We start from the raw sequence: 19721 nt of genomic DNA, 5'->3' as shown, positions 1-19721 counted from the left end.
TCAGGGCGTTTATTCACCACGCTGGAACATAAAAATAACATCTTTAATAGCTTCTGAGTTGGCACAGATGGCATTAAAACTCACCACTGTATTACTAGACTATGAACCACACATGGCACAGTGCGAGGAGGGCGGCTCTGACCCCACAGCGCTTCTAAACCACGGAGCTACGACAGGTTGGTGTTGGAGTTGACTCTTTTCACTTACATTCAGCTTTTAGAGAGTGAAACCGACAGCGAGATTTAACCACACGCACACAGAGCAAAGCCTGGGGAGGATGTTCCTGCTGGCAGCCGAGCTCTCCTCCTCTGGCAGACACAAAAGCCCAAAAATCAGCTGTAACACGGGTTGTGAGGCTGGCCAAGCAACACAACAACGCAGGAGCAGCTGCTCACAGCTGAAGGAAAGCTACTGCAGTGACAGTCCCATTTCCCTCTTCCAAGAGCAGGAAAGGATGTTAAGACACAGCCTAAAAGCTCTCTGAGAGGCCAAACGTTTTTTTCCAGGAACCCAGAATGCAGTGGGACAATAATATTTCCTTTTCTGAAGTATTTTCCCAGGGAAAGCTCCCTGCTGCCCTGAGCCAAGCACTGTTATCCTCACACAGGTGTAAAGGGGATGGCACAGGCACCAAACCATGTGGGACTCACCTTGGAAAGCAGCAGGAAGCTGGTGGCAGAGCAGAGGCTTGGCAGAAAACCCCAATTCTGACCAAAAAACAGCAGCAAAACTACTAGGAAGGATGAAAATAATTCCCAACAACAGAGGAGGGGAAAGGAAGGGGGAAAGCATTCCAGATTTGGGCAGTCACAGAGCCATGGGAAAAGTTAGTGTCAGCCTGAAAAGGACAAAATTGAGCTGAAAGGACACTCCCACACTTGTGATGTGCAGCCAAAACATCACAGCATGAAGTCACAGTGGCAGCTGAGCTCCTCACAGTCCCCTGTGCCTGTCTCTCACCCCTTTTCCATGGCCATGGCCCCTCCCGTGTCACAGCACGGCCCCAGCTCCTACGTAACCACCCCACGCGCAAAACTTGTGTTTGGGGAAACATTTACAGGTTTCTGGCAAGATCATAATGTGTTCAATGAAGTATTTAGTCCTCAGTGAAAACAACCAGCAGCACTGCTGCAGCGACACCCACCTTCCTCAGCAGCAACTCCAGCCTGACAAACACTTGTTTGTTACCCCAAAGTCTCTGTCCTTGATGACCCTGAGGAACCAAAACACCACAGCCACTTCCAACCCTCAATTTCCTTGTCATTTGTTGGTTATCAAGATTTCCAGTTTCTAGGGGTACTCTATAATCACAATGATTGTGAGGCATTTCTGGCCTCTGTTCCGAGGAATTCCCTCTCCACCATCTGGATGGAGCACCGACACGGAGGGAGGTAAAATGCATAGTGAGGTCTCCCACAGCGAGGTCTCTCCTCTGACGAGGCCACTTCTTTTCCTTTAGTGCCCCTGCACTGTCACGGCCTCTGTTTGGCCTCCACTTCCAGCGGGGGCTTTGTTGGAATAATCCCGCTCTCCAAAAATGGTGCTCCCGATCCTGACGTTTGTAGATCCAACCTCTATCTGGAAGAGACAGAGAGGAGCAGCTCAGGGCAGGGCTGCCACCACCCCACGGCCCTCACAGGGTGGCTCCCCACGGACTCACCACCCACAGCTACACCAGGGGCTGCTTTGATCCCAGGAATCTCCCCCAGGACCAGCAGAGCTGCGCTGGGATCTCCATCCAAAGGGAGGCCTGTTTGAGCAGCACCTGGGCAGGAATTTGGGGTGCAGGCACGTTTGGTCCCCGAGGGAAGGGGCAGGAACACACTTACTGCGTGCTGGAAGTCCGTGGACATGCCCATGCTCAGCTCCACCTTGTCCACGGGCAGGTTCAGCTTGTCACACACCTCCTGCCGCAGGGACAGCAGCACCTGCAGGGCACGAGGGGACAGGAGAGGGTCACACACCTGGACAGCCATGCCAGCTTCGTTCCAGGGTGCCACAGATCTTGATTCCTGCCTGTCCCTGAAGTCTCCTTCACACACAACGTGCAATTCCCACACTTCCCACGGAAGCACCTTAACAGAATCTGGAGGTTTCCCAGATTTACTGACAGCACACACGAGGCTGAAACCTCACCTGGACCAGGGGCTCCAGCACAGCAACTGCTGCACAGGTAGCAGCAAAAATCCCTGCCAAAATCCTGGCTGCAGCTTCAGAGAACGGGTGGGAGCAACACCCTGCAGAAACACTGGTACTGAGGGCTGTGCACTACCCTGCACAAGGTGCTCCCACATCCTGGCAGCCTGACTCGGACTGGTTCGACTGGGACAGACAAACTGTGACAGGAAACCAGCCCACAGTGACATTTTCTCTGAGAAAATCTTACCTGGAAGTCAGGATTTGGCCCCTTACTGAGGTCATGCCCGATGCTGCCGATGGTCATCAGCCCCACGAATTCCAGGCTGGGGCACTTGTTGATGACGTGCTCCACAGCAGCCATGGTGTCCCCAGGGGGAAGGCCGTGCTTGCCTGGAAAAGAACAGGGAGATCCTTGCCCAGCTCTGCCACAGAAATGCTTTCAGAGCACAAAGCAGCTGAGCCCGTTCAAGTTCCCTGTCCAGCAGGACAAACATGCACGTGTCACAAAGAGCCACTCACTGTCCTCCCCACTGGTGTTCACTTGCACCATGACCTTCAGCTTCTGGGATGAGCCTTTTTTCTGCCACGAGCTGTTGACTCTATCTGCCAGTTTCACAGAATCCACCGTTTCCAACATGAACAGGTTTGGGACAGCTGGGGAGAAAACACAGGCTGAGGGAATTCTGCTGGCATGGGATTGTTTGTAGCTCCAACAGGCATTTGTGAGTTCATGGTTATTGTTTCAGAGAATCCTGAACTATCCTGAGCTGTAAGGGATCCCCAGTCCAACTGCTGGCCCTGCACAGACCCCCCAACAACCCCACCCTGGGCATCCCTGGAGCTCTGGCAGCCTCAGGGCTGTGCCCATTCCCTGGGAGCCTGGGCAGTGCCAGCACCCTCTGGGGGAAGAACCTTGTCCTGATCTCCAGCCTGAGCCTCCCTGACACATGGGAACACTGGAATATCACTGCCCACATAAAACCAACTGGGATTTACCGATCAGCTTGTTGACATTGCTCTTCTGCAGGTGGCCAATAAAATGCCACTTGATGTCTGGACAAGACGACAGAATCTGAAAGCAGAGGGAACACTCAGGTTGGAACAACAATTCTCTCTTCCCCCACGCAGCACTTCAGTCTTAGTTTGCCCACAACCAAATACCAGACACCCAATTTCTTTGTTTGTTGACCCTGAAAGACTCAGCCTGTGGTTGCTGAGGTTGAGCCTGGAGAGGGATGGGTTTGTGGCTGCAGGGAATGCTGTCCATGGGAACAGCGAAGGCAAAGCTCTTTTGCAACAGCCATAAAATGATCTTTTCCCCAAACTGAGTGTTAACATTTTTTTTTTTCAACAAGAACTGTGCTTCTACTAAAGAGAGCACAAAAGGCAAAGCAGACAAATCATGACTAAGGCAGATGCATTCCCAGACTCCTCTGGAGCCAGCAAAGCAGGAGGGGGAATGGGGCAGAGGCAGTGAGAGCCAAGAATAACCCACCACTTATCTGCAAAGATAAGGATACAACCAAATCCCTGACCAAGCCCAGGACTTTGACTGAACAGCTCTTAGGACACATGGTTAAAAAACATGAAGGGAACTGTGTGCTTACTCTGGAGTCTGATGCCTTTTCCAGCAGCTCCTGAACCTGGGAGAACAAAGGAGAATTCCATTAAACCCACAGCAGGAACAGGATTGGTGTCCTTGGGACGTGTGTTCTTGGGGCCAACCTGAGCCTCAAAAACACGAGGCCAGGGAATGATGCTGTCACCCCCAGAGCCACCCACCCACTCTGGACTGGCCCAAGCCTTCAGGAGGAATTTCTTCACAGAAAGAGTTGTTAAACGTTGGAAGGGGCTGCCCAGGAAAGCGTTGGAGTCCCCATCTCTGGAAGTGCCCAAGGAGTGACTCAGGATGTGGCACTCGGAGCTCTGGCCTGGGTCACAAGGTGGGCATTGGGCACAGCTTGGGCTCAATGACCTTGGAGGGCTTTTCCAACTGGAATGACTCTGGGATTCTGTGCCTCCAGAGGGGCCCTCTCCAGCCCCGCTGAGCCTCTCCAGCCCCTCTGAGCCTCTCCAGCCCCTCCAGCCCTGCTGAGCCTCTCCAGCCCTGCTGAGCCTCTCCAGCCCCGCTGAGCCTCTCCAGCCTCTCCAGCCCCGCTGAGCCTCTCCAGCCCCGCTGAGCCTCTCCAGCCCCTCTGAGCCTCTCCAGCCTCTCCAGCCCCGCTGAGCCTCTCCAGCCCTGCTGAGCCTCTCCAGCCCTGCTGAGCCTCTCCAGCCTCTCCAGCCCCGCTGAGCCTCTCCAGCCCCTCTGAGCCTCTCCAGCCCCTCCAGCCCCTCTGAGCCTCTCCAGCCCCGCTGAGCCTCTCCAGCCCCTCCAGCCCCGCTGAGCCTCTCCAGCCCCTCTGAGCCTCTCCAGCCCCTCCAGCCCTGCTGAGCCTCTCCAGCCCTGCTGAGCCTCTCTCCAGCCTCTCCAGCCCCTCTGAGCCTCTCCAGCCTCTCTGAGCCTCTCCAGCCCCGCTGAGCCTCTCCAGCCCCTCTGAGCCTCTCCAGCCCCCGACTCACGTAGTTCTCCCCGAAGCTGCGCTGCCCGTGCCTGTAGGCCTCCAGCACCATCTCCGCCGGCTTTGTCTTGCTGACGGCCACGAGCCGCGGCTGCACGGCCGGGAGCCCCTGCGGGAGCAGCGCGGGGTGAGCGGGGCCCCAGCCCCGGGCACCCCCGGGGGAACCGAGGGGCTGCCCCGACCGGGGGAGCCGGGTGGAGCGAGAGGGGCCCTGTCGCGATAGTGGCTCCTTTGCCGGGGGGGTTCAGACACCCAGCTCCGTGCTGCGCTCGTCCCTGGGACACCGAGGCTCTGCTCCCACGGTGAGCGGAGCCCACGGAGGGGCCCGTCCCAGCGGCACCGCGGCTCTGTCCCCGCGGTCACCGGTGACCCGGCCCCAGGGCGCGGGCCCGTCCTTTCGGTAACGGAGGCCTGTCGCCGTGGCAGCGGCCCCGCCCCGCAGGTCCCGGCGGATTGCCCGTCCCCGCCGTGCCCCCTCACCTGCGGCCGCCGCGCCGCCGCTTGCTGCAGCTGCTCGGTGACGGCGCGGAGCGCCGGGCCCAGCCCGTCCCCGGCGGCCATGCCCGCTCTCCACATCCCCGCCCGCCGCCACTTCCGCCACACCCGCCCCGCCCCCGCTCTCCGCCAATCGGATCGCTCCGGTCGGGAGCGCCGGCCAATGGGAGCGGAGGGCCGGGGCGAGGGGCCGCCATGTTGGGAAGGTCGGGGGCGCCATGGCGGCCCCAGGGGCACAGCGGGGCCCGGCCGGGGCTTCCCCGCTTGTCCCCTTCCCTCGGCTCTGGTGACAAATCCAAATCATTCCCGAGTAACAGGAGCGAGCGCTGCCACCCAGCCCGACCTACTGCTCCAGTCCCGACCCCCAACAATGGGGTTGTTATCCCTGCACGAGGAGCCGTCCCCCAAGGGTGTGAATTCCAATTATTGCGGTAAAAAAGGCAATAATTTGAATTATTACAGAGCGGGGCAGGGGAGCCGTGCTGGTCCTGCGGGCCCGGGCGGGTGAGGGGAGCGCCTGGAGCGGGGCCAGAGCCCCACGGCAGCTGCAGGGCCCGGACAATGCCCGGCTTCATGGAGGAACTCGGCAAGAATGGGAAACCGCCGGCTGCAACACATTAACTCAAATATTTGTCTTAATGTGCAGAACTCCGCTGTCCCGCTGCACGTTCGGTGTTTACACAGCTGGGTAAAAACACCCAGAAGGTTCCTGCCCTTTGTCTGGTAAAACATGACAAGGATTTTCTGCCAACTTTACCAAATCCGAGGTATTTGCTGCTCCAGGCCGGTTCCTGTGGTTTTCTCTCATTCCACAGCAAAGCAGGGGCTGACAGACACGAGATTCCCTGGACAGACAGACAGACAGACAGGAGATTCCCTGGACAGACAGACACGAGAGTCCCTGGACAGACAGACAGACAGACACGAGATTCCTCGGACACACAGACAGACACAGGATTCCTCAGACAGACAGACAGACAGACAGACACGAGATTCCTTGGACAGACAGACACAAGATTCCCTGGACAGACAGACAGACAGACAGACAGGAGATTCCTCGGACAGACAGACAGACAGACAGGAGATTCCTCAGACAGACAGACAGACAATTGATTCCTCGGGCAGACAGACAGACAGACAGACAAACAGACAGGAGATTCCTCGGACAGACAGACAGACAGAAGATTCCTTGGACAGACAGACAGACAGACAGGAGATTCCTCGGACAGACAGACAGACAGACAGACAGGAGATTCCTCGGACAGACAGACAGACAGACAGGAGATTCCTTGGACAGACAGACAGACAGACAGAAGATTCCTTGGACAGACAGACAGACAGACAGGAGATTCCTTGGACAGACAGACAGACAGACAGACAGGAGATTCCTTGGACAGACAGACAGACAGACAGACAGACAGAAGATTCCTTGGACAGACAGACAGACAGACAGACAGACAGGAGATTCCTCGGGCAGACAGACAGACAGACAGAAGATTCCTTGGACAGACAGACAGACAGACAGGAGATTCCTCAGACAGACAGACAGACAGACAGACAGACAGACAGACAGAAGATTCCCTGGACACGGAGCCTTCCTCTCCCCCTTTCCCCCTCCTCGCTGGCAGAAGCGGGGGCACAGCTGTTCCCCCAGCTCCCCACAGCTCCCAGCCTCGTCCTTCCCCTGGAAAACCCAACACATCTACAGCTCACCCACAAACCCCGACATTAAAATCGGAACGTTCCAAAATTGAAGGCCATTTTATTGTCATAGCAAATACCAAAATAAAAAGCTTTGAGTTCAGTACGTAAGAAGATCAAGGACTGCGCTGGCAGAGCATTTCCGTGCTCCCAGGTATCAGCAGTGCCACAAACCTCTGCTCCCTTTGCTCTAGGGTGGGTTTAAAGATCTTTGTTCAGATTTTTTTCAGCTCTTCATGTCAAGACTATAGAAAGAGTACAGCTTGCCTGTTAAGGAGACAGAGGGGATAAAGGTTTACATGGAGAGATGGATCCACTCTGGAAAATTCAGGACATTTTTGAGTGAAGAAACCTGAATGAAGACACGATGGATTTCAGCTTGTGCAGACCGATTCACTCAACTTCGTTTTTGCTTTTTTACTCTCAGTACAATTGGACAAAATTACACTAATACTTCAGCAGTCAAGAGTTTTAATTAAAAAAAAAATCATTAAGAGCTTTTTATCCCAAGCTATTCTCTTGCTGTGAAATCACACATTAAAAAAAAAGCCTTTATAATACCACTTTGGCTTAGTTGGGTCCTTTCATTAGTGAAAAATACTTGTGTAAAAGGAGGTGTTAGTTTCTGATGGAAACCTCAAGCATGAACACAGAACAATCTCAAATGAGCTCATCCTCGTGGCTTCTTCTGCTATTCCCTGTTATAATCTGCCTGCACAGACCTATTTACGAGTCAGGAATATCACAGCCTCCCTGGGGGTGCTGGTGACTGCTGTAGGTCTGGAGATGGGATTTCCCTTAGCTCCTGTTTTCCAAGAAATACAAACAGGAGGGGACTTTTCTCCAGCAGAAACTGACGCTTAATTTCTATTTTGCATTTTCAAGCATCAAGAAGGAAAACTGCTGTAAAAACCCTGGAGCCAGCAGCTGAGATTCATCCGAGCTCTCTCACAGGAACACAGATTGATGAAGGTTTTAACACTGAAGGGTGAGACCAGGGCTACTGGGGAGCAACAATTTGGGGCAGGAGCCTGTGAATGCACCAGGCTGGTCCCTGGCATCATCTCAGAAGAGGATACTGGCCTCAAATTCTATCAGCAATTCATCACCAGGCTCTGCTGCCAAATGCAGATGGATTAGGTAGGGGGAAAAAAAATGCTCTCTCTAGGCCTGAACTTTTATCCTCAAATTTTGCATGTGTGGAAAACAAAGCCCTGTTCCCTCCTTGCATCTGGGATGTGAGGAACTGATTGGCTCTCTGGAGGGGAAGGGACATTCTGGTACATTGTTCTGAGAGAAAAAGGGGAATCCATCCTTGGGTAGGTGAGGAAGAGCTGCCCTTCTCTGCCCTGGGACCGTTCAGGATCATGGTTTGTCCTTGGCCAGTACAAAATCTTCCTTCCACGAGGTCCACTCAGCCCCACAGCTCAGTTCTGCTCACCTGAAGGTCCTTTTTCTAGTCAGACACTGTAAACACAGAGATCCAGCTGCTCCCACAGAGCAGATAACAAGCTGAAAAACTGTCTGGTCACTCCAGCAGCTCCTCCTCAGCAAGGCCTTTTGTAAAGTCAGGGTCCCTGAGACAAAAACTCTTTCCCCCCTGGTTTTCTATGACAATTTCCATCATTTCACTGAAAATCACACCCAGCTCTGCACTCCAGGATGCTGCCCATGTCCTCCCCAGCAGCTGAACTGCTGACAAAACTCTCCTGTGCCCTACAAAAGCATGACAAATGGAAAACAAAGCAGAGTTAGGACACAGAAAATGAGGAGTTTGGGTCACTCTCTGCATGATGTGGTCTAAGGCTTCGATCCCCCTGTGAGTGGGAACGTGCAGGATTCCAGCTGAGCCTCTGTCCCTCATGGGGTCACCTCATGTGGGCTCAGCAGCCACCTGCCCCTGGCCCCGGCCTCGAGCAGCCACTTGTAGTGTACAAAATCTAGCACCTTATTTTCAGAGGGGATTGAAATGAAGTACTTGGAATTTTCAGTAAGAAAAAAACCCCAAAACAAGTTGTAGCAGCAATTCCCCTCCCTCCAGAATCTCAACATTTCTTTACCTGCAACTGCTATGAGCCACCTCAATCCCAAATTAGGTTCCCATCCAGCTGATAGCCCCGACAGCCTCTCCCAAATCCTTGGTCTGGGTGACCAAGAGCTGGGAGATGCAGCTACAGAACACACCTGGAGCTTAGAAATTACCAGAAAACCCACCCCATAAATACCAAAGTCCTTGTGTCTAATTGTCATACAAAAGATTGAAAGGATTAAATCTGATGCATCTCTTTCAGCACAGGAAAGGGGGAAAACGAAAAGGAATTTCCCAGTTCATGATTTTTTGATATAAAACGAATAGAAATCTTTCTCTTCAGTTGATGTTATGAAGTAGCTTTGTGTCCTCGCTGGCTCCTGCCCCATCCTCCTCTTGGATTCCTTCTGCCAGTCCCTCTGCAGATTTGGTCTGGCTCCCTGCAGAGTCCATGAACATGTTGGGAATATCTTTGCCAAAGTAGATCTTGCTGTTGGCTGCGATTGCCTTGTACTTCATCAGCTGCAGGTACTCGGGAGTTAACTTGAGCTGCACAGAGAGAGAACGGGTCACAACAGCTCGGCTCTGGGAAAAGGCACACAAGGCACACACTTCCACAAGCCCAGCAGGCATGGCCAGCCCTCCACGGGGAAAACACGGGGTGCCCAGAGCCAGGCTCTGCTGCAGCAGGGCTGAGTGCAGCTCTGCATCCCAGGGACCAAACGGCAGAATGCAAAGTGATGGGAGCAGCTGGGGAAACGCTCAGTCCAAATGTGATGGAGGTGCTCAAGAGCACATCACTCACTGCAGCCCCTGCAAGGAGAGCTACTGAGGAGGGAAATATCCCTGCCTCTTTTCCAGGGAGCAGATCCACGAGTGCCTCTGGGTGACAGGAGCTCATTCCTTCAAGATAATGATATTGTACCAGAGAGGAGGGAACAACTGGCACAAAGCCTGTGCACAAACACCCCAGCCCTCTGCCCCTTCCCACTGATCACCACGGAGCTGAAACCTCCTGCTGGGACGTCCTGGGAACTTGCTGCAGGCAGGAACACACCTGGAAATTCTATCCATGTCATTTTTCTGCTCCCAGGTTGGATTTTTAGTTGTTTTTACTTTTGCAATACCGAGGCTCTTCCAGGGATCAGCTCCATTTGTTCTTCCCCCACACTGTGGTTTGTTCTACCCCTGCCTGTCACCCTGGAGATCTCCCTGCTCCCACTGCCTGCCAGCTTGAGACTAGAATGAAAGCACATTTCTCATCAGATCAGTGTGCAAGGGCAGCACTGGAAGTGATATTCCACAGAGAGCCACTGCCCCGTGAGCACCTGGCAGAGCAGAGATTTCACATTCGCACTGATCTGTCCAGAAAACAAAATGAACTTTCAAATAAGGATCTAATTGTTGACTAATTGTTTCAGATGAAAGCTCTGCTGAGAGGAGATGGCCTTGTTTTGCTTTTTGAGTAGAACATCAATCACTGCCTGCTCTCCTGCTGAGTATTTCCCTACAGCCTGGTGCCAGGGGCCCTGCTCTGAGGCACCACAAAGGAAAGCACAGTACCTTGTTGGCCTCGGCCACCTTCATTGCAGTGTAACACTCAGCATCAGCTCTGGCCTTCTCTCGGGCAAGAAATGCAGCATCTGGAAGCAAACACATGTTCTGAGTCACGTTTTTATTTCCAGCCATGTCAGCACCGTTTGCAGCTGCTAACTCCTCAGAAAGTGGCTGGTGCCACATCTAAACTGCACAGGGTACAGCCAAGGGAAGAGGGAGCAAAATGGGAAACCCAGAAATGGGAGTTCAATTTACAGCTAAATGGCTGCAGGACGAGAGCATTAAGAAGCAAATTCCATCTGCAACTCCAGAGCTCAAAGAACTTCACAAACATCAGGCTTTGATTATCCCCATCACGTGGGCCGAGCTCAGCCTTTCTTCTCGAGCCAGGACTGACTCTGGTGCTGAAATGCAGCAACTGCTCTCCTGCAGACGTGGGATTTACCCACAGCCTCTGCCCAGCCCAGCACACCCCGCAGATGAGGTCTGTGCCTGTGGATGTGATTCCCAGATTGGATTTGGGATATGCAGATGAAGGTTCTGGCATGCAGAGCGGGGGATTTTAACCTTTACAGCTCTGCCCCTTGCACAGATGCTGCAGAACTTTTCTCTGCTGTATCAACAATTGCTCCAAGGCTCTGATTCTGTGGATACTGAAATTCCTGACTCCTGGCAGAGACACTCAGGGAAAGGAGCACTTCCCCTTTCTGTGCTGCACTCCTCTTCCCCCTCTGCCTCTGCATCCATCCAGTGAAAATGACGGGTGCCAGGCCAGCACATTGAAGATAAAGTGAGTGGAATCCTCAGGCCCATCTCCTGCCATTCCTCCTAAGGCACGGAGCCACACAACTGCACCACGTCAGCATCTGGGGCTGAGAGCTGCATAAACCATTTGTTTACTTCCCCTAGCAGGGAGCCCTGGGAGCTGCTGCACTCAAAGATCCTGTAAACAGCTGGAGGGTCTGGCCCACAGCTTCCTTTCTTGGCTAAAAGGAGAGGCTGGTCCCAGTCAGAGTCACCAGGAATCCTCTGCCAGCACAGACCCAGACTGAGAGCTGACACCTGCTGACACAGTTATAAGAAATAAACCCCACTGTATTTCTGCAAAGAACTTCTTAATGAGAAGCTGCTGATCTGTAAAACTCTTAATTGGCTCCTCAGTGGCTTCTGCAAAGCTTCTCAGGGCCTCTAATGAATGCAAGGGGAAAAAAGGCCTGGCCATTCCTGAGCTGCAATTGCAGAGGCCTCTCCATGCCATGGAGTTTGTCTGAGAAAAGCATTTTATCAGATGGGTGAGGGAACATCTCCTCAAGTTCAAACTCTGACGAAGATCACCTGGAGAAAGGGAGTTTCAAGAAGCACAGCCTGTAAAGAAATTCCCATTCCTGCCGCTGGTCAGGAACTTCACCCCTGTGAATGTCAGCCTGGGCTGAAGAACAGCCAACACACACTTGAAGAACTCCTTGGTGACCTGCTTCAGGATTTACTTACTGGAAAGCCCACCCCCCACTCACCTTCAATCTCTGAAATTCGCTTCTCTGTTTCCTTTTCCATCACTTTCTGTCCATACGTTATTTCTGCAACTTGTGCAATCTTTTCTGCCTCTGAAATGAAAACAGGAACATGCCCACACTGTCATCACACCTCTTCCTAACACCAGAAGCAGCCTCACCCTGGAAAATCCTCACTGATCACTCACTTCAGGTGGAAATAAACGGTGGGAAGAATTGCCAGCCCACAGAAAACAAAGCTGGAACCCAACTGAAAAACTCCTGAGTTTCTCTGGGAAAGTTTCAGATCAGAGAAGGTCCCAGAGTGAAGCAGGTGCATCCCTCCCTCCCTCCCTGGGGTCTCTTTGCTCCAGTCCCCCCAGTTCCCTCTCCCAGCCCAGCCACACAGACCGATCAGGGCTTTCTTCCTCTCTGTCTCTGCCTCCTTCTCCACCACCTTCTGCTTCTGTGCCGCAATCAGCAGCTTTGTCTTCTCACTCTCCCTGGGGAGCAGGAAAAACCAGTTAAAAACAGGAGCTCACTGCTGTGGGGCTCACACCACATCCCCAGAGCGAGCTGCTGGCTCTTCCCTCTTTCCAGTACATGTCCAGGGCAGGAAGGATCAGCAGTGGCAGGGCAGGTACCTGCACGGAGCTTTTTGCTTAAATGAAAGCATTCTTTCCTCCCCTCCATAGCAGGAAGATTTTCCAGTGAGGCTCTGTGACACAGTCCCTGCAGGCTGCCCTGGTGCCTTTTCTATCTTACTGGTTTTTACTTACATTAATGAAGTTTTAAAGTGTGAACATAAATAAAAGCTCTGCTCCTAGTCAGGAAAGAGACCCTGGAACTGAGACTCTCTCAACACGTCCTGCTGTGTTTATGGCAAAGGAACACGGGCTGATCTGGGGCTTCCTGCCATGGCCACACCACACAGGGTTTACCCCAAGCCCAAAAGGTGACATGCAGTGCTGGGGAAGCAGAATGGGTGAGAGGGATCCTATCCTGGCTGACCAAACTGCTGGCAGCGTGCTCAGGGAGCAGGGGCTGCCTCAGGGCACTGCACAGGGATCAGCACTTCAAGTGCTGTCAAAGAAAGTTATTTCAAAGCTTTGCAAGTCTTCAGCTTGTTGAATCAACAGTTTCTCCATCCCAGTCAAACAAGAGGATTAGTGGTGAAATCCATCCCTCTGCCACTGCTCCAGGAGGGCTCTGGAATGCAGGGCCAGTGCCCAGGGGAAGGAGCCCCAGGGCAAATCCTTCCTGTGCTCAAGGGTTCCAAGTGCCAGCCCAGCCAGTGCTCAGTGCTGCTCCTCCCCAGGCCCTTCCTGAGGGGCAGCATGAAGCTGAGGGCACCACCATCCCCCTGATCCCGAGTCAATCCGTCCTTCTGGATCCTTCTGGGAGCACACAGGCACTTACATGAGCTCGTAATTCCTCCGGATCGCTTCAGGGATGTTTGGCTTTGTAACTCGAACTGCCTGCACAGAGAGACACACAAGAGGACGTGGGCCAGCAGCCAAGTGGCCCCTGGGGCTGCAGGGGACAGTGGGTGGCACTCGGGGCATCCTCTGCCACCAGAGCTGCACAAACTGTGCCCAAACCCCACAGAGAAACAGCACTGAAAGGTCTCCTGACAGGACAGGAGACTGTAACCTGGGCAAACCAGCAGCCAGAGTAACTCCAGGAGAAACTCAACACATCAGAACTGTGAGGGGACAGGAAGGACACTGTTCTCACTCCTCAAGTTAAATGTGTTGTAAAGTGATTTCCTAAACAAATCTCAGCTTGTTGTTTCCTTTTAGCCCCTTCCCCTCTTCACAATCTCCCCCTTCGGTATCTCAATCAAACTCTGATTACCTGTATAATTAATCCGGGGGCCATCGTGGTTAGGTCCTGCTGCAAGGCCAGTTTAAGGTTCTCATCAATTTGATCTGATTGGGGAAAAAAGAAAAGGGAATGAAACAGCCCTCAAGGTAGTTTGCTGTCAGCACCCAGAGCGAGCTGGGACTGCTCACATTTCTTATTCTTGGATGTGGAAGTGCTGGGCTGACCCCAAGGCAGGTCCCCACCTCTCCCAGCACCAACCCTGGGACACACCACAGGAACGTGGCAGGCATGAAGAGAAACCCTCCAGTTTCCCCAAACCTGCAATCTGGAATCTTCCTGAGCCAGATACAGCATCTTTACAACATGGAATCTGAGCTCCAACCCATTTCCCAATGAACTTCCCAACCAGATCCTGAAGTGACGATGTAAATCCTGACTGACTCTGACCTGCACCTGTGCCAGCAGGACAGAAAGCAAATGGAAAGGCAGAAATGGGAAATGGCAGCATCAGTTACTTTAACAGGCTGCAAAAATCATCAGTAATGTCTCCTGGCTCAAAGAGTCCCAGAACTCCAGCGTAGCTGAGGATTTTAAAAGGAAATACAACCTAAAACCCTGCTCTGATGAAAGCTCCAAGGAGGGCAGTGCTTCCAGCTGGGGCCTGCTGGGAAGTGCAGAGGGAAAATCAAACTGGAACAGCCTTAAGAGGGATCACATCGCACTCCTGGATTGTTTGCTTTGGTCCCAGTTTCCTATCTGGAATTCAGGCTCCTAATGAAGCCCAGGCAGTGTTTGGGAAGCAGCTGTTATCAATTCCCTGCACCTGCTGGCAGATGTGGGGGCAGAGGGTGACGTGAGGCCGCTCAGAGGGGCTGTGCCCCACTGCAGAGCTCCAGCCCCAGCCAGCTCAGACCGGGGGTTCCAGGGGAGTTTGTACAAGTTCCTCCTGTGCAGAGCAGGAGCTTTCAGCCCGTTTCAAGCAGCTGTCACCAGCAGCTGCCGACATCTGGAGCCTCCATCGGCAGGAACCCGTCCAGCCACCAGCAGGAACTGGGAAGATCCCAGCCCAGGCCAGCAGCTCGTGTGGAAGGGGAAGCCAGGCTCCTTGGAAAGCCCAGGCTGAAGAGAGGACAGGAGTCTGCAGACACCTCATGATCTCTCAGGCACAAACCCCGTCCTGCTGGGCCCCCAAACCATCCCCAGCAGCTCCGTGCCCACAGCCAGCGCTGCCGAGTGCTGCAAGGCCAGGAGGATCTCCTGTCAGTGCCGAGCCAGAAACAAAACACTCAGCACTGGCAGCCATGGGGCCAATTCTACCAAGAAACCACAGCTTTTCCTCGGCCTCTCCTGCCCTGGGTGTCCCTGGTTTCCCGTTGGGAAGGGCGGCAGGCTCATGGTTTGTGGGTACCACGGGCACGGCCCAGAGCTCATCACACCTCTGGCCACAGAGTGCTTGCTCACTTTGTGTAACAGCAGAGAGCCACAGCCTGGCTTTTCCATCTGGATTAGACAATCCTGTGACTGACTCAATCCATCACAGCTGCTGCACACACAGAGAACGCCACAGAATTCCTGCTTCCTTCCCTAAAGGGAGGCTACTGGCAGGGCTGGGGTTGCAGTTTATTGTTACAACATATTGAAGCACTCAGCTCCAAAAGATAACAGGGATAAGCGATGGCAGCTGGCTAACAACCCTGGCTCCAAGCAGAGCCAGCACGGGATTAATGGATAAAAGCCTTTGGTTGGGGGTTCTGCATCAACAGGCCACGGGGAGAACCCTCAGAACCACCAGTCCCAGGGGCAGCTCACCAAACAGCTCGATGTAAACCTCCTGCAGCGTGTGGACACTGCAGAACTGGTTCAGCTCGTGGTGGATCTTGTTGAAGATGAGAGCCTTGTCGTAGTCAGCCGTGTAGTTCTTGACGATGTCGTACACTGGGAGAGGAGAGAGCACGGGGATGGAGCAGGGAAAGGAGGCTGAGCACTCCCAGGGAAACCCTGGAGCTCAGTGCCAGCGCAGGAGCTGTGAACTGAGGGACACCCCCTTGCCCTCAAACCCTCTGGTCAGGGCAGCTTTATTTTCTGATGGTATTTTGTGACACTTTCACCAATATCTGTCCCCTGCTCTGTGAACAGAAGGGTCTGGAGCAGCCCCAGGCCTCGGGCTGTGTTGGGGCTGCACACACACACACACACACAAACACACAAACTCCCCGCTGAGCCAACCACTCCAACGCTAAAAGCCAAAGGATTTGGGAAGAGGCTGCCCAGGTGGTCCTTGCTGGGCTGCAGAAGAGCCTTTGCTCACAGCCCCTCAGCTCCCCCTGCACACCCTGTGGCTCCAGTCTCTGCTGCACAAAGCTTGGGGGGCCGGGATAACGCAGCTGATAAAAGCAAGGAGCAAAAAACACCCCAAATTCCCGGGAGAGCAGGGTCAGAGGTGCCACCCGGAGCTCAGGGCTCTGCCAGGTGCTCGGGGCACACCTGTGGGACAGCCTGGCTCCCAACCAAACACAGGCACAGCCTCTGCACCTCCTGTCAGCGCAGCACCAGCACAGCCCCGGGGTGTGGCCGGCCAGAACTCTGACTCACCCGCACTTTGGATGAGGAAATTCACCACCTCGATCCTGTCGAAATAAATCATCACTCCCCCACTGCAAAGGGAGAAAACAGAAAATGACGTTTGCTGGAGGCTGAGGGGCCCAAGGGGGTCTCTCCCCTGCGGGGGATGGCTGCGGGACCCACCCCAGCACCCCGCAGTGCCCGGGCTGGGGGCACCGGCTCATTGTCCTGGAGGCCCTGCAGAGCCTCCCAGTGCCTCCACTTTGGGGGCTGCAGGAAAGTTCAGTCCCTGAGGAGCTTCCAGCTGGGGTGAAGGGCTGGGAGGGCGCTCGGAGCTCAACATCTCACCTGGTGCCACACGGGACATTCTTCACCTCGTCCGTCTGCAGCGTGGTCTGGAGGGGATTGAAGGAAAGAGGCTTAGGAGAGGGATTTCCCCGGCACAAATCCCGACACAGCCACGTCCCCGGGACCCTCCAAAGCCTCGCTCGCTCCCTCGCTCAAGGCTCAGCGGGAGCGTCCCGAGAGCCGCCCCTCGCCGGTACCGGGCCCGGCCCCGTGTGAGCCCCTCGCCGGTACCGGGCCCGGCCCCGTGTGAGCCCCTCGCCGGTACCGGGCCCGGCCCCGTGTGAGCCCCGGGCTCCCCGAGCCCGCCCCGCCCGGGCCCGGGCCCAGCAGCACCTGCACTGACTTGTAGGACGTGATGAAGGGCAGCATGAGGTGGAAGCCGGGCCCGCTGGTGGAGGTCAGCAAGGCGCCGCCGCTGCGGAAGGAACGGGAGAGAGAGAGAGAGAGAGAGAGAGAGAGAGAGAGAGAGAGAGGGAACCGTGAGCGGTGGCGGCAGCCGGCCGGGACCCGGCCCCCTTCACGCAGGGGACCCCGCCGGGCCCGTCTCACCGATAGTAGACGCCGATGTGCCCCTCGTCGATCTTGTGCACGGCCGAGAGGAGAGCAGCGGCCGCGACGCCGAGGGCGAGGGCGGCGATGGCGCCGAGCTGGGCCATGCCCGGCACCGGCGGCGGCACCGGCGGCGCGCCACTGACGTCATCACCGCGCGCCCGCGCCGCCGCCGCCAGAGGGCGATGGAGGAGCGGGGAATGTGGCGCCGGACGTCGCGGGTTCGAGACCCGGCCCCGCCCGCAGCGCGATCCCCGCTGAGCCCCCGGGCCCCGCTCCCCGCACAGACCGGGGGGACAGAGCGGGACAGCGGCGCAGAGGGGTCACAGCATAGAATGGTAAATGTCGGAAGGGACATCGAGCCTCACCCCGTCCAGCCCGGGACATTTCCACATTTCCCACAGAAGATCCTCGGCCCCCAGGCCCGTCCAGTCCAACCCCGGGCCCTGCACACCCCGACAATCCCAGCGTGGCCCTGACAGCCTTGTCCAAATTCTCCTGGAGATCTGACTCCTAACACCCAGCCTAAATCCCCCCTCTTTCAATTATTTTTATCAGCCACACGATTTTTATCTCCTGACTGACCTCCCCCAGCATTGCCCCCACACGGATCCCCGTTCGCTGTTTGTGCAATCCCAGGAAATGGGATGGGCCAGAAAACCCGGAATCATCCAGCTCTGCAACCTGGAAAGGGACTTAAAAACCATGGGAGAGATGTATAAAATGTCAATAAAGGAGAATGATTTGATATTTCCTCGTGATAGATCTCCGAGGTTATATATAACAACCCTGTCAGGAGGGTTCAGTGCCATTTAGGAATAAGGAATGAAATATCCACGATATTTGTCAATCCAAATTTTACAGCTCTTAAATAAGCGCAAAAGGGCGCCAGAGATGAAAAACACCCTGTAGTTGGTGTTTTTTTAAAGGCGTTTGCCCAGATTTAAGGCCTTGATAAAATGTATTAAATCTTTAAAGGTTTTAATGAATCTAGTATGTGTTTCATAAATCACAAGCCTCTGCTCAGCCCCTCTCAGTTTAATAAGGGTAAACTAGGAAATTGCTCTGAGCTGGAGCAAAATGCATCCATGGAATATTGAAAAGTAATAGGTTTTTAAATGTGGGGTGTTCTGGCTCGCAGGAGAGGTTTTGCTTCATAACACCGGCACTATATCACTGCCCTGAGCGGGAAACCAGCTGTGGCCACGTGTTTAACAGCATCAAGATGTGAACCAGCACAAAGGTAAATATTATTTGTAATAATCCTCAAAAAAAAAAAAAAAAAAGAAAAAAAGCCAAAAAAAATCATTACTGCTGGACTCGAAGCCAGGAACGTTCAGCGGTGTCTGTGCTGCAGCGCTTGGGATTTTAACAGGGCTTTTTGTAAGAATAAATGGTTTATTGCACCCAGTTCTCTCCAGCTTCTTCATTCCCACCTCATCCCCCTGCCCCTGTAAAAATATCCTGCGGGGTTTTCTGTGGAGTTCAGTGAACCAGTTTGGAGATCTCTGTGTGCTCGTGGCTCCAGACACGTGGGGACCGAGCTGGGATGGGATCCCGGGCATAGCCTGGGTCAGGATGAGGGCAGGGATGGGATCCCCTGGGCAGGGATGGGATCCCTGTGAAAAGGGATGGGATCCTGTGGGCAGGGATGGGATCCCCTGGGCAGGGATGGGATCCTGTGGGCAGGGATGGGATCCCTGTGAAAAGGGATGGGATCCTGTGGGCAGGGATGGGATCCCCTGGGCAGGGATGGGATCCTGTGGGCAGGGATGGGATCCCTGTGAAAAGGGATGGGATCCTGTGGGCAGGGATGGGATCCCCTGGGCAGGGATGGGATCCTGTGGGCAGGGATGGGATCCCTGTGAAAAGGGATGGGATCCTGTGGGCAGGGATGGGATCCCCTGGGCAGGGATGGGATCCTGTGGGCAGGGATGGGATCCCTGTGAAAAGGGATGGGATCCCCTGGGCAGGGATGGGATCCCCTGGGCAGGGATGGGATCCCTGTGAAAAGGGATGGGATCCTGTGGGCAGGGATGGGATCCCCTGGGCAGGGATGGGATCCCTGTGGGCAGGGATGGGATCCCCTGGGCAGGGATGGGATCCCCTGGGCAGGGATGGGATCCCCTGGGCAGCCCCGGGTGGGCCGTGCCCAGCTCGGTCCCTGCAGGGTGTGGGGAGGGTCCGGCAGGGCCGGCACAAGGCACGGTGTGAAGTCTGTCTGCCCTCATTAGCTGTCACAAGTAACAATGCTGGGCTGGCAATAAAGGCAATTCCGAGGCTGTTGGCCATTAATCACCGCCTGACAGCTGGGAATAAGGCTGGAAAAACTCTGTCCCCGTGCTCCTGCTTTGGCGTTTAAGGTTACCTGTGCAGCTGGAGTGGTGGGGTGGAAAACTCTGCCTGCCAGTCCTGCCCCAACCCCACTCTCATCTCCATCTGTTTCTATCCTGTCTCCAACCC

General features: G+C 54.6%; 2 protein-coding genes across 3 annotated transcripts; both read right to left on the bottom strand.

Annotated features, from left to right (window-relative positions):
• Nucleotides 1-29: 29 nt before the first annotated feature.
• On the bottom strand, nucleotides 30-5279 carry PLPBP (pyridoxal phosphate binding protein). Of its 2 annotated transcripts, XR_015774706.1 has the most exons (9): nucleotides 5181-5279; nucleotides 4702-4809; nucleotides 3747-3782; nucleotides 3136-3211; nucleotides 2659-2793; nucleotides 2387-2529; nucleotides 1830-1928; nucleotides 651-1578; nucleotides 30-308 (listed from the first exon to the last, which is right to left on the bottom strand). XR_015774706.1 is itself a non-coding variant. In XM_005530816.3 (8 exons), exons 1-8 carry the CDS (start codon nucleotides 5274-5276, stop codon nucleotides 1456-1458), a joined length of 816 nt encoding a protein of 271 aa, XP_005530873.3. In that variant the 5' UTR covers nucleotides 5277-5279; the 3' UTR covers nucleotides 30-1455. The 2 variants fall into 2 exon arrangements, 1 of the variants encoding a protein (XP_005530873.3); XM_005530816.3 differs by having other exon boundaries at nucleotides 30-1578.
• Nucleotides 5280-6937: 1658 nt separating this feature from the next.
• Nucleotides 6938-17389, bottom strand: ERLIN2 (ER lipid raft associated 2). Its single transcript, XM_005530815.3, has 11 exons — nucleotides 17259-17389; nucleotides 17043-17124; nucleotides 16710-16756; nucleotides 16392-16453; nucleotides 15609-15734; nucleotides 13830-13903; nucleotides 13392-13450; nucleotides 12384-12475; nucleotides 11997-12086; nucleotides 10489-10568; nucleotides 6938-9474 (listed from the first exon to the last, which is right to left on the bottom strand). Exons 1-11 carry the CDS (start codon nucleotides 17363-17365, stop codon nucleotides 9265-9267), a joined length of 1029 nt encoding a protein of 342 aa, XP_005530872.1. The 5' UTR covers nucleotides 17366-17389; the 3' UTR covers nucleotides 6938-9264.
• Between the last annotated feature and the right edge of the window lie 2332 nt (nucleotides 17390-19721).

This window comes from Pseudopodoces humilis, chromosome 30 (assembly GCF_049639895.1).
Source record: "Pseudopodoces humilis isolate 2021_Gansu_Grassland_sample_001 chromosome 30, ASM4963989v1, whole genome shotgun sequence".
Classification (NCBI taxonomy): Eukaryota; Metazoa; Chordata; class Aves; order Passeriformes; family Paridae; genus Pseudopodoces; species Pseudopodoces humilis.
The sequence above is the reverse complement of the archived record's forward strand: the minus strand, read 5'-3'. Positions and strand labels throughout refer to the sequence as shown.